The 14607-nt window shown below is 44.2% G+C and overlaps 1 protein-coding gene across 2 annotated transcripts in view; it reads left to right on the forward strand.

Moving 5' to 3' along the window:
* Positions 1–14607, forward strand: part of LOC306981333 (carboxyl-terminal PDZ ligand of neuronal nitric oxide synthase protein-like) — a gene marked incomplete at its 5' end in the record, with an annotated part of 286117 nt that overhangs the window by 211577 nt on the left and 59933 nt on the right. For both annotated transcript variants that reach the window (XM_079580914.1, XM_079580913.1), the window contains one exon: positions 6910–7068. In XM_079580914.1, the coding sequence (XP_079437040.1) occupies positions 6910–7068 (159 nt within the window). The remainder of the gene's footprint in view (positions 1–6909; positions 7069–14607) is intronic.

Consider the following 14607-nt stretch of genomic DNA (forward strand, 5'->3'; position numbering starts at 1 on the left):
ACAAACTGGTCCGGTTGTTTTAAATGCTCTCAGGAGCGTACGCCGGACAGCTCATCGGTCTCCTCCAGCCAGCGAAGAGAGGCACGGAATGGGGAAGTGCGGGGCGGGTCCCCTGTGGCCTCTCCGGGAGTGTTTAATCTGGAGACATTGATCGACAACACAAGCTCTGGTTTAAATGCGGTCGACTTTCTCCGCGAGAGCACTGTCTCACTCCTGCGTCTGCAATTAGTTGAGGTTTCTGAGTCGCCGTGACCTTCGGCGAGACATTCAACCCATTTCATGACTTGGTTCAGATAAATATGGCCGTTTTACTCGCCATTTCTGCTTGTTTTTGTTTGAAGGAACTTGTGGAGCATGCATGTTGCCATGCAAGTCTGTTCCGCGTACTCTCTTTATCGGACTGGATTTCACAGAGTTTGCTCTTGAGTAGTTATTCATCATTTTACAAGGAGTTTGATTTCACAAACTCGGATGCTGTAGCTGTTGATTTTGGAGGCTGTTTGCGAACATTCAGGTGGTTAGGGTTAGGGTTGGGGTGTCATAGGGTTAGGGTGTCATAGGGTTAGGGTTAGGGTTAGGGTGTCATAGGGTTAGGGTTAGGGTTAGGGTGTCATAGGGTTAGGGTTAGGGTTAGGGTGTCATAGGGTTAGGGTTTAGGGTTAGGGCTAGGGCTAGGGTTAGGGTTAGGGTGTCATAGGGTTAGGGTGTCATAGGGTTAGGGTGTCATAGGGTTAGGGTTTAGGGTTAGGGTTAGGGTGTCATAGGGTTATGGTTTAGGGTTAGGGCTAGGGTTAGGGTTAGGATATCATAGGGTTAGGGTGTCATAGGGTTAGGGTTAGGATTAGGGTTTAGGGTTAGGGTTAGGGTGTCATAGGGTTAGGGTGTCATAGGGTTAGGGTTTAGGGTTAGGGTGGTTAGGGCTAGGGTTAGGGTTAGGGTGGTTAGGGCTAGGGTGTCATAGGGTTAGGGGTTAGGGCTAGGGTTAGGGTGGTTAGGGTTAGGGTTAGGGTGTCATAGGGTTAGGGGTTAGGGTTAGGGCTAGGGTGGTTAGGGTTAGGGTGTCTAGGGTTAGGGGTTAGGGTTAGGTCTAGGGTGGTTAGGGTTAGGGTGTCTAGGGTTAGGGTTAGGGTTAGGGTGTCATAGGGTTAGGGGTTAGGGTTAAGGCTAGGGTTAGGGTGGTTAGGGTTAGGGTTAGGGTGTCTAGGGTTAGGGTTAGGGTTAGGGTGTCATAGGGTTAGGGGTTAGGGTTAAGGCTAGAGTTAGGGTGGTTAGGGTTAGGGTTAGGGTGTCATAGGGTTAGGATTAGGGTTAGGGCTAGGGTTAGGGTTAGGGTGGTTAGGGTTAGGGTTAGGGTTAGGGTTATGGTGTGTGTCATAGGGCTGAATCCTGCTGAAAAGTGTCAATACGGTACCACTACTACTGGTATCTAGCAAAGAGACATAGTATGGATACAAATATTCTTCTTTAGATAGCCTACCACCCCCCCTCCTGGAACCGCCACCTTAATGTGGTGGAGGGGTTTGAGCACCCGAATGATCCTGGGAGCTCTGTTGTCGGGGGCTTCGTGCCCCTGGTAGGGTCTCCCATGGCAACCAGGTCCTACACCGCAAAAAGTAAATATCAAGCATTGGCTTTAATGACTTGAATTGAGGAAATGTATCCTTTTTTTGTCGGTTTTCACTCATTTAGACACTTTTCCTGATCGGACCTGGTTTACTTTGCTTGTTTGAGGACATTTCAGACCAAGGTAAATCTCGCTTGAAATAAGAAAGTAAAATTGCCAATGACATAAGACCATTTTTCTTACCCCATTGGCAAAGAAAAGACCTGAAATAAGGACGAAATGTATCGAAATGAGTCAGAACCATCTGCGTGAGGAGCCATAAGGGGCTGGTGGATAGTCTACCACCAAGTTTGGAGCCTGGGTCCTTGAGAAGTGACGTGCTGAAACCTCATTTCGGTCCGTCTTTACAGTTGGGGTTTTAGCTCACCTAGACAGTCATAACCCTCTCGTTCCGGGTTTGAATCCACTCGACAACGTTTTCATTTTGACACATTTTTTCCTCACCCCCGCCTGGCCTTTTGCCTTTCTTTTAACCACGCAGCCACTTTGGATCGTTCTACGTCGAATGGCATCTCTTGAGGACTAAAGAAAGGGAAGCACAATGCTGAAGTTCATTCTGATTTCAGTTCCTTAGTCCTTATTTGCTAGATGTACAGCAGCGCACACTCGTCCCTTCTTTCCCGATAGCCCTCTTTGCCCCTGATCTCGAAACAGCGCGAGAGAAAGAAACTCGATTTGGTTTCGCTCAAAGAAATTGACATTTTATGGCGAGCATGAACATTATCATTCAAGTAAGATTCTAGATGATGAGCAATGCATCATAGGGTTGTGCCGATGGACGATATCATCGTGATGGATGAGCAACATCACGATGGAGAGCCACCATCGTGATGCCACGCCCCCTCCTGTCAGAAACACGCACTGGTCTTCTGTGGGCCTTGTAAACCTACAAACTGTGCAGGGATTGCACTGTAAATTAAATCAGTTTCAGCAGTTTCAGTACCTGCCAGAAGCCATGATGTGTTAGCCGTAATTATTAACATAAAGACGCAGCGCTGCTCTATTTCTGATGCGCGGGGCTCTCTCTTTCTCTGCAGCTCAGAGTTTAATAGCGCGTGGTTTTGCTTTGCTTTGCTGCGTACGGAAACTTAAACCGCTTTAAAATGACGAGATGGCTCTCACATCGGAGCTAGCTGAGCGTTTGGGTTTGGATTATTCTCACGAAGGACCGAGAGAGGAAAGAGAGAGGAGAGAAAGAGGCGGTGCAGGAGTTACGAGGTTACGAGCTCACGGACCGGCTTCAAAAATGTAGGCTACGACGCAAACTTCTAAATATTGTCCCGTTCACCCACTGTTTCTTAAACATTACGTTAAAATTGAGCAAATGCAAATAATAAGCTACGATTTACATTCGTGTTAGTGTCATAAGAGCCTTGGTATTGAGGAGTTGACACTCTGAATAAGTCGTTCTCCTCTCAGACTTTACGCACGAGTTTTAGCACATTTCTGTTGCAAAAGTCGTGTTCCATGACTGTGTTCAGATCAGGTTTAGTTTAGATCCATTTATCCTGCAATCTCACATTGTCCTAGCATACATAGCATGCAGCATATATATAGGCTATATAAGTGTCTTTAAAAAAAATGCTCATAATGGCAAATGGACGATCACGATGGTTCACTGTTAACATCGTATTAAGGGAACATCGCCCAACCCTAATGCATCATAGTTGACGAACAAAGGGGAGGGGAATCTTATTTGTGTAGCTTTTCACACAGCAGAAGTCATCCAAAAGGCCATATTACATGCAAAATTACAAATCGTCTAACACATGTGGTGGCCAATCCATTGATGAAACAATCAGGTCATTCAGGATGTTCAGGCCGTCAGCTGATCTCATTCTGAACCCAAGACCCAACCAACTGCAGCCGCCCCAGATCAGAACAGTTTGTCCCATCAAGGTGGTGACCTTCTTGTTTTTGCTCAGGCAGTGTGTTACAATTGTGATTTATTTTTAGAATCAAGACCCAGTTCACACACGTCCAAGAGCATTTACGTTCTTTGATGGTCCGCCTAATGATCAACGCTCGAAACCAACAGAACTCTGCGTTTCCCCACATCAAAGTCCTCGATTGTTCTGCTAACTGTCATGAATATTTCTCTGGGTTGAAAGTGGGTGCCAGAGTTGCGATGAATGATCCAGCCCAGTGCGCTCTGCAGATTGAGACGGATCTTTATTTGGCTGGCACCAGACGAAGCGCGTGTCCCCGGCCTCATTACGGAGGCTGAGGCGGCCGTGCATCCGAACGCGAGCCTCGCTCAAACTGAAACTCATCAACATTTCTCACTCCCTCGTCTCCATCTACAGAGGACGCATCCTCGGAGGCGTCCGCTCTTTACTTATTCATGAGGCCTCTCTCGCTTTCAAATGTGTTTATGTCTTTGTGCAGTTGTTGTGTTGCAAAGGTTTGTTCTTTCCGGTGGATTGCAGTCGTGTAAACTGCATCCCAAAGAATGTTGTTGCTCAAGTGAGGCAGACTATGTATTTCTTCCTCTTGTCACTATTTGTGTTTCCATCCCTTGATTTGAATGCCAGTTTTGAAGTTTTGCAGAAGTGTTCATTGATGGAAACAGCCTTAATCCGCGTGAAATGTTAGTGTGTTTTTGTTTTGTTTTGAAAAATGGAAATGGGTTCATCAAATAAAGATTAGACGTGATGAATTAGAAGGAAACGTGAGCCTAGCTGGAGCTGGAAACTTGAAAATGGTGCTTCTCCTCGACATCCAGAGAAACATTTTCTTCACCGAGACATTTTAGTAATCGAGAAATTCAAAGTAGGAGGAGAACGTGGGACAGGAAAACGCCGTCATGAGCGGGTCGTCTCACGATCGGAAGGTCGGGGGGTCTTAATTTTAGTCAAAGTGTTATTTTTGACGACTAAAATTGGACTAAAACTAAATTAAAAGTTTTTCATGAGACTAAAACTGTGAGTAAAATGTCCAGATATTTTAGTCGACTAAAATAAGACTAAATAAATAAAAAAAAGGAGAGACTAAAATCATCCAAACTTCTGTTGACCGTCTGAAAGAGCCTCATACAGTGTTAATTTTGACAACATATTTTATTTTAGTTTTAGTCTTTTGACTAAAATGTAATGTAATTTTAGTCGAGATTTAGTCAAAAAAATCTTTTCAATTTTAGTCTAGTTTTAGTCGACTAAAATTGGATGTCAATTTAGTCGACTGAATTTAAGACGAATTTAGTTGACTTTGCATTGATAATATTCATTATAATCATATTTAATCTTGTTCCTCTGCTTCATGGAGCTGCTCCACATGAACAAAGCTCAGAGCTGATCCTTTGGCAGAGAATTTACATGATCTGAGGCTCTTTCAGACGCTCAATAGAAGTTTGGATGATTTTAGTCTCTCCTTTTCATTTTTATTTAGTCTTATTTTTGTCGACTAAAATATCTGGACATTTTAGTCACAGTTTTAGTCCCATGAACAACTTTTAATTTAGTTTTAGTCCAATTTTAGTCGTCAAAAATATCACTTTGACTAAAATTAAGACTAAATATTTTAGTCGACGAAATTAACACTGGCCTCATATCATTTAAATTCACTGTTAAAGGATCAGCTCTGAGCTTTGTTCATGTGGAGCAGCTCCATGAAGCAGAGGAACAAGATTAAATATGATTATAATGAATATTATCAATGCAAAGTCCACTAAATTCGTCTTAAATTTAGTCGACTAAATTGACTTGCAATTTTAGGCGACTAGAACTAGACTAAAATTGAAAAGATTTTTTCGACTAAATCTCGACTAAAATTACATTACATTTTAGTCAAAAGACTAAGACTAAATTAAAATTTGTTGTCAAAGTTGCACCGCCTCCTGACGGTGCATGCTGTCCTTCTGTCCTTGGGCAAGACACTTCACACATCTTGCCTCACCTTGCCTAATGTATGTGGAAAAGTGCTGTATAAGTTACAATAACCAGCTTCAGAGCTCTAAAAGTTCATTTTGCCCAATATGTCGCCTTCATGAAAGTTCCTGCAAACAGACCCCGGACACAGCTTTTAACTCTTTAGTTTCTACTTTCTAACTAATCAAGTCGCTCATCTTGACAGAGGTGGGAGACTCGAAAATATTTCTTTGGATGCATTAAAAGTTTTCGAAAGACAGTGAAGAGGTGGAGATTTACGGACAGGAAAACGTTTGAAACAATGGGCTGAACCTACAGCGCAGACGGAGCCTCCAGAACCACTATGTAAGAGCTGATTAATCAACAGGAATCTTGGGGCTTTTCGATGTTTTAATTCGTTCACACACAGTTTACAGCATTTAGTGACTAGTTTCTGCATCCGCACACAGCCCAGTGACAGCGGGACTGAAGGCTACGCAAGATCTATTTTGAGCAGGGCCGAATCCGAGTATACAGGGGCTGGGGCAGTACAGGGGAACCACTGACAGAAAAACCGCCAGAGACTAACAAAAATAAAAATATTATTTTATATTTATATTTCATACTACAAGGAAAAGCAGCTCATGTTTAAGAGACTTTCTTTTTTTTTTTAAGTCGGGCCCCCTTCCTTAAAATGCTGTCTTAGTAATTTTGTACATAGACTGTTCATTTAAAATATATATAGTTTGAATTTTTTGGCAATTAAATATTAATTAGACTTTAAATCCAAATCCATGAGGTTTTAAAACGTTTGATTTTAGCCTAAATTTTCAAAATCGCTATATCTTGAGAAAGCACTTGTTGTTTTCAAGATTAAACACATTTTGAAAGGTCGACACCTGGCGTTTATGACTTGAGGTGACTTGCCGGCTTAAGCAAGACTTGACTTGACAAAAGCTATGACTTGACTTGAGCCCATGACTATGACTTGGACTTACTTGAGACTTGGACCTTCACGACTTGGACTTGACTCGAGACTTGCATTTAGTGACTTACTCCCACCTCTGCATCTTGATACCTTTTTCTTGGATTCTCTTCCAATAGAACACATTCACCGCTCCGTAAGTTAAATTATGTATTTGGATGTTGAATTATGAATGCTTTGCTGCGATCCGGCCCACGAGCGCTTTAAATTCATGTTTGGATATCAGGAGGATTAAAGGTTAAATCCAAATAAATGCGCATTCTGCCTTTGCACCGACACAAATATTGGAATGATATTTCAAACGAGGGCTGTATGAATCATTCAGATGTTTTCTCATTAATGCGACTCAATTTCAGAAGTCTGTAGGCTAAATAAACTCTGACTGGTATGTCAGTGCCACGGCCGCCGCGCTGTGAGCTCTGAACATTAATGAACCATGTTGTGTTGTGTTGCAGGACGAGGGCCCGGTGCTGATGTCCAGTCCCAGGATGCTGCTCCCTCCCTCGGGCGTGGCGGCGCCTCCGGGAGCCCCCCTCTCGGTGCACCACCACATCCAGCTCCTCCAGCAGCAGCTCCAGCAGCAGCAGCAGCAGACGCAGGTGGCAGTGGCACAGGTGAGGGGCTGAGTCTGCCGCCATAGGGATACGTTTGAGATTCTGGAGCGTCTGTGTACAGCTAAGCAACAAGCAACAAGCAACAATCACTGCGGGGTTTGAACATGAACACCTTTCTATACAACCAAACTTCTTTCCATTTTGCTAATTTAGACTTTTTGAGAATACAGTGCCATGAAGAAAGTAAGTGCCCCCTGAACTTAACTTAATAACTGGTTGAGCCACCATTTGCAGCAAAAAAATGAAATCAAAAGCTAAATTGTATCCATTGTCCTAAGGCAGGTAGAAAAGAACAAACACACACAGACACAGGCTGTATCCGAATGTCCACACTATTCCCTAACCCCTCATTCACTACATAGGCCCGCACTATATAGTCGACTATATAGTCACTGATTCTGTTGGCGATTCGGACACAAGACACTACTTTCTCCGCGCTGCGTGACGTCAGGCGCTGCGGCTGCAGATATGTTTTTTTAAATATTTTTTTATCTGAATTTATTTATTGTTACAAACGTTTATTTTATGAAACAGAACGTAAATATCACCCCAGCGGGAGCTCAGAGACGTGCTGAATGTTGGTCAGTGCCCGGTGTCCGAAGCGCCCGCAGATTGAGTGACTACATATGCTAAAAGTTCGCTAAACTCCGGGAATAAAGTATTTCTGTGATAAAGACCAAACTCGTGAGACAGTGGAATATTTATGGATAAATACGAGTCAGATACGCTTTGACTTCACATGGATTTTACGTGAATGGCTTGGATTATTCCAGAGGAAGCCATCGGTCATATAACAGCTCAAGCTAAAGGTTAGCAGCTAACGTTAGCATCTTTTCACCGTAACCGTTGATGTTTAGGTTGTTTATTCATGAGAAATACAAACACACGACTGAAACAGCTGATTTACTTCAGTTGTGTTGTTTAGTTCAAAGACCTGTCTCTGTCAGGCTCTTCTCCGACTCTCGAAATGCATTGTGGTCTATATTGACCCGTTTAGTGACCATCGAAACTGAAGCTACAAACGTAGCTTACACCACTGAGTATGGAGTGAATGTACAATTGTCTCATGTAAAGCGCTTTGCGACTATCTCTGTGAAAGGTGCTATAGAAATAAAGATCTTCTTCTCTTCTTCTTCTGTGCGCAGATAATTAGCGAAAATGCAGCTGTTTTAAAGGAACAGGCCACCATTTGTAGAACATATCTCAGTATGTAAAAATGGTGGCCTGTTCCTTTAAAGCGAAGCGACGCTATAACTTACTGAACTTTTGTAATGATCAGAGATGGCAGAGCCAGGGCTAAACCAGGACTTAAACATAGGACTAAACTAAACCAGCTATCAACCAGGACGAAACCAGGAAACAGAGCAGTGACAATGAGAAAGACGTCTTTACCTTTGGCCGCAGACCCAACACGGAACCAACACATTTTTGGTGCAGTTTTGGTAAGTTATTAGTGACAGAGTGAGCACTCACACTGTGTAAAGATCTTTGACGTGTGAAGTGCTTTCACTTTGTCACAGCGCAGTGTGTTTAGAAAGGTTCAGCTGAAAACAGTGTCCTGATGTGGATCTGTCTCTGCAGCTCAGGAGGTGATAACATCCTTTCTCTTTTTATCGCTGTGGAAATTCTGCTCTGAAACTGTTGTTGCAGGTGACGCTGCTGCAGCCTGTGTTCTTTCTGTTGTGCCGTTTTAGGACGTCCTGTACAATAGTTTATTAATACACATTATACCATGGTCCGGGTGAATACTCGATTCTGATTGGCTGGTGGGTGCTAACAAGCGTGCATTATATTCGTATAACTGCACACTATAATATGAGCTTTACATTAATGTTGAAAACGGTTACGGCACATTATTTTCAGGCGTACATAAAATGATCCTGCATTGAAGCATATTTGTCTGGATTAGTAAAGTCAAACATCAAAGTTTCAGTTGGGCCCAGGTGTGAGCGACTCCACCGCAGCTGTTTCCATAAACAGTTGAGCTGGTTGAGCTAGCTAGCTTTAGCTTCAGGTTAAACAGCGTAAAAGGTAAATAACTCCTGCCCACGAGTGCCGCATATCGGTGTTTCCTTCCAGGGAAAAGTGTTTCCGGGTTAGTCCTGTTGTGTTGTGATTCTGTGCTGATGTTGTGTCGTTGAGCCTGACTGAGATCCTCGTAATAGCTGCGGAGAATGACTCGCTCTGAGACCAGCCTTCAGTGACCGGCTAATAACCCACACAAAATAGTCCCGTAGTCTGGCAGATTTAGTGAGTTTAGTAAATGAAAAAAAAAAAAAAAAACATTTGTTATAAATGTTACGTTTGTGGGACCCTGGTTTAAGCGCAGGTTCTTGACTCCGCGTCGGGCATTATAACCGTCTAATGCACGACTCCTCGTTGTTTAATCCTCACTTATTTTAATTGAATTAAAATAACACAGGTATCGATAAAAGTAGTGTTACGGCACCGGTATTGAAAAGCAGGTATTGTAAAAGTAGTGGTATCAGGAAAAAAGGACTAGCTAATACTGGCTAAAACAGACGTTAAATGCATCCAACTGGACAAAAACAACATTCGCCGGCCCAATCAACACGTTTGTTACGTTTGATTATAATTCGGCTCCTAAATGATAATATTATAAACGAGTCATTGGTGGTAAATGATGGAGAGAGAACAAACCGGAGAGTCTTTGCACGCAACTTGCTTGTAGTTCAATATGGAGGTCTTCTGCTGCAACAACAGAGGATCCGGGGGAAATATTTCCATGATAAAATGTTATTTTTACAAAAGGACCAGACCGTGAGATCGGTCCAGAACAGGAGGAGAGAGAGCGAGTGCTGGGCTCGCCAGAACTTTTGGAAGTTCTCGGCCAGACGTTGTCACAATAAAAGCGCTCTACGTAACGTGGATCCCAATAAGAATCATTGAAGTGTGATAAATACTATACTTTTCACTGCTCTATTTTTTCCAGGATTTGGCCCATCCTGGTCCAAGATCTGTGTGTTTGTGTATAGATATTAATAACAAGAGTTTTGGCCAAATGTTACTTCCTTACAAAAAGTACTGCTGTTTATTTCCAGAACTGTGTCTCCTTTATCGATTGTTCAGGCGCTTTTTGCCGATGTTGTTTTTCCAAGCCCGAGCCCTGCTTCCCATCAAAGAGCGAGGCCACCGGCTTTGGGTCAGACCGGGACCGAGACCTTTGAGATGAAAGAGGTCGTCCCGAAAGGAATGGCGGAGCAGTTCCTGCAAGACGAGGTCCTCGCTCCAGAGTTATTAGGTCCTCACATAGAGGAGCCGGCACGGTCATGCGGGCAGCGGTCAGTGTGGTCAGAGACGTTTCCTGCTGAAGGTAGAGGAGGAGGAGGAGGGAGGAAGAACGTTTTAACTTCCCGAAAACCTTTGGAAAACTCTGGAGCATCCTTCCCTCCTCTCCTTGTTTCCTTCATATCCCTCCTCGTTCCCTCCTCTCCTTGTTTCCTTCACATCCCTCTCGTTCCCTCCTCTCCTTGTTTCCTTCATATCCCTCCTCTCCTTGTTTCCTTCATATCCCTCTCGTTCCCTCCTCTCCTTGTTTCCTTCACATCCCTCTCGTTCCCTCCTCTCCTTGTTTCCTTCATATCCCTCCTCTCCTTGTTTCCTTCACATCCCTCCTCGTTCCCTCCTCTCCTTGTTTCCTTCACATCCCTCCTCGTTCCCTCCTCTCCTCGTTTCCTTCCCATCCCTCTCGTTCCCTCCTCTCCTTGTTTCCTTCATATCCCTCCTCGCTCCCTCCTCTCCTTGTTTCCTTCACATCCCTCTCGTTCCCTCCTCTCCTTGTTTCCTTCACATCCCTCTCGTTCCCTCCTCTCCTTGTTTCCTTCACATCCCTCTCGTTCCCTCCTCTCCTTGTTTCCTTCACATCCCTCCTCGTTCCCTCCTCTCCTTGTTTCCTTCACATCCCTCTCGTTCCCTCCTCTCCTTGTTTCCTTCACATCCCTCCTCTTTCCCTCCTCTCCTTGTTTCCTTCACATCCCTCCTCGTTCCCTCCTCTCCTTGTTTCCTTCACATCCCTCCTCGTTCCCTCCTCTCCTTGTTTCCTTCACATCCCTCCTCGTTCCCTCCTCTCCTTGTTTCCTTCACATCCCTCTCCTTCCCTCCTCCCCTTGTTTCCTTCACATCCCTCCTCGCTCCCTCCTCTCCTTGTTTCCTTCACATCCCTCTCGTTCCCTCCTCTCCTTGTTTCCTTCACATCCCTCTCGTTCCCTCCTCTCCTTGTTTCCTTCACATCCCTCTCGTTCCCTCCTCTCCTTGTTTCCTTCACATCCCTCCTCGTTCCCTCCTCTCCTTGTTTCCTTCACATCCCTCTCGTTCCCTCCTCTCCTTGTTTCCTTCACATCCCTCCTCTTTCCCTCCTCTCCTTGTTTCCTTCACATCCCTCCTCGTTCCCTCCTCTCCTTGTTTCCTTCACATCCCTCTCGTTCCCTCCTCTCCTTGTTTCCTTCACATCCCTCCTCGTTCCCTCCTCTCCTCGTTTCCTTCACATCCCTCTCGTTCCCTCCTCTCCTTGTTTCCTTCACATCCCTCTTGTTCCCTCCTCTCCTTGTTTCCTTCACATCCCTCCTCGTTCCCTCCTCTCCTTGTTTCCTTCACATCCCTCTCGTTCCCTCCTCTCCTTGTTTCCTTCACATCCCTCCTCGTTCCCTCCTCTCCTTGTTTCCTTCACATCCCTCCTCGTTCCCTCCTCTCCTTGTTTCCTTCACATCCCTCTCGTTCCCTCCTCTCCTTGTTTCCTTCACATCCCTCCTCCCTCCCTTCGCACTTGTCGTCGGTCCAATTTCCGCGCCTGCACACATCATCGGGCTCATCTCCGCTGTCTATATTTTTTTACAAGTGCACCTCCAAAAGGTTCTCTTATCACAGCGGCGGCCAAATAAGACATTTCCTCAGAATGACATTTGTAAAGGAGACGGAGGGAGGGGGGAGGGAAGGGGAGAGAAAGCAGAGGTATAGAGGTGTGAGGCGTTGCTTAGCTCAATTCAATTCACTTAGCTTTATTGTCAATTCCACCACATGGCGCACGCGGGGAATCCAAATTCCGTCTCTCTCAAGCAAACAGACGATCGGAGCACTCTGCAGAAGACTCCGGGGGGTGTGAGATCCCCCTCCGTCCGCTCGGCCGCTGAGACAGTCAAATGGGCCCTGTCCGGATTATTGTTGGACCCAAAAATGGAACGGTCCAAATAGAGCCGTGGGAAGATGTTTTAGTTAGGTGGTGCTGAGGGACAACATTTACCCCAAATATGCTTTTTCTGTGCATATTTCCTATTTATTAATATTGTCTGCAGTTCCTAAACTATCCACCAGGGGGTACTGCAGCCCCCTCAGCACCCTGGGTTCCCACGGCCTTGAGTCCAAAGAACCAAAGAGTGCAGTTTAGCGATACAGCCACAGAGCACATGATGGTCTCGCCTCCGTCACTCCAGTTGGAGTTGTTGGGATTTGGGAAAAGATAACATCCCATGAAGCTCATTGTTTACATTTAAGGAATAGATATGTTCTTACCTGAGCTTAGACGAGTTCATTTGTACCTGTCTGGTCTTCACGCGTGCCCTCAGTCACGTAAACACAGCACAGACGCCTCCTCTCCACTATAGCTCCAAACTAGGTCAAGATAGAAGCTACCAAGCTCTTCCACGTTTTCCCTATTTAAATATGGTTACGTGAAGTGTTCCACTACAAAGTATAATTGCACAAAATTAAACGATGTGGATTTTCTAAGCGGATAAAAGGGGGAACTATATTGTAAGGCGTAATAATACCTGAAGTAGTTTGGCATCCGCACAGTAAAGTGAAGATATTACTGTAGCCTGGCTAACGCCAAACTAAAATCACAAGTGATATTTAGTCTGGGGACCACCAATTCATTTTCTCGTAGGAGAGGTGTGGTTTACGATCGTCCATAGCCGTTTATTGGGCGATATGAAGAAAAAAAAAAAAGTCTATTATGCGTCGGCCCGTAGCCATGGCCAATCGTATCATCGTATGAGATGACGTATGACGTACACGCTGTAAACTTTCGTGCTAAACTATTTAGAACAAGGTCTAAAGCTTGATCGAAAAATACCATCGTGTCTGCTGCTGGTCATGTTTGATCCGTAAATAAACTTTTTTTTTTTAATCCGTAAATAAACGACAAGCTTCCGTATATCGAATAGCGCGTCATCGTCTTGCCGTCCCTCCTCATTCTGTGATTGGTTCCCAAATCCATGCTAAAACTCGGCCATGGTCCCCAAGCTGTTGTGCAGTTCCAAATGATTCGAGCGCACACAGCAGCATGACGTTAGCCAGGTTAGCGCGGATGTCGAACAGGTACAAATGAGCTGGTCTAAGCTAAGAATATCTCAGTATAGATATTTTGATTTTTCAATACCAGTATTACCTAAACTTTTTGCCCGATACCAAACTGGTTTAGCGTCACTCGGCCCTACACAGGAGTAGCAAAAATGATGCAAAGAGGAGTTGACATCAAACCTGTGCTCTTACCAAAGTGACATGTCCCCACTTCATGTAAAGATTGTTGTTTGTTGTTCGATCTTTCACGGACACCATACACACCCACATAGTTACTTTAAGCTTAGAGAGAAGAATGTTAGGATGCTGCCCACAGTTTAACGTCGCAGAGATGATGACATTTAAAGTGGCTATCATGCATAATTGTGTCTTAAAAACCTGATTAAACAATGACATGAGTGGACATGGACGGTGTTGGTTTGTGTCTCACAGTGAAGCCGTGGGAATCGTAAATACTAATGAGCAGATTTTACAGAGTCCACTCACCGGTTCTCCCTTTACAACATCGCTCTGTTCCACAGCACCACATCCACGTCTCATAAGTAAAAAACAAATGTTACAAGTGGACTTCTCTCTTTCTGGAGAACACACTCTTGGCAGTTTTATGTGTGACAATCTCCCACGTGTAATATACTTTGACTTCGAGGGCAGAGTGAATGGAGTGAAATACTCGACGTACAGTTTGTTTGTTTTTGACGAGAGAAGAACATAGCAGTGTCAAAAGGTCAACTAAAGTCCAAGATCTTTTTGTTTTATCCAAATATCAAACTTTTTTTTTGTCAGGCAGAGCCAAAGTTCAAACCAGAACTATACGGCTTTGGAATGAAGAGGAGAGAAGGAATACACCAAAGAGAGAGGGTGTGAAGTATGGGAAAGATCTTTTCCAGACAGTGATTCAGAGTCAGAGAGGACTCCTTTGAACTGAAGGACAGACTCCATCAGTCTTAGGGATGGGAATATACAAGGAGAACCGGTTCTACTTGAGCAATCCATTGGAACCTTCTCTTTCACTAAGGATACCTCTTTGCACCGCACATATCTCTTTATATTAGAAATCCTCTCTATAAGCGCTTATAAATGTGTGCACTGCAAAAAGTAATTAACTAGATCAGTATAAACATCTCAATTTGAGCATAATAATCCAAATGTTTGTTGTTTTGACTAGTTAAGAAGTTGTTGGGCATTTGTCCTGGATTATTTCACTTGTTCTGAGATGTTTCTGAC

The sequence above is a fragment of the Gobius niger genome, assembly GCF_951799975.1.
Source record: "Gobius niger genome assembly, chromosome: 22".
Taxonomy (NCBI): Eukaryota; Metazoa; Chordata; class Actinopteri; order Gobiiformes; family Gobiidae; genus Gobius; species Gobius niger.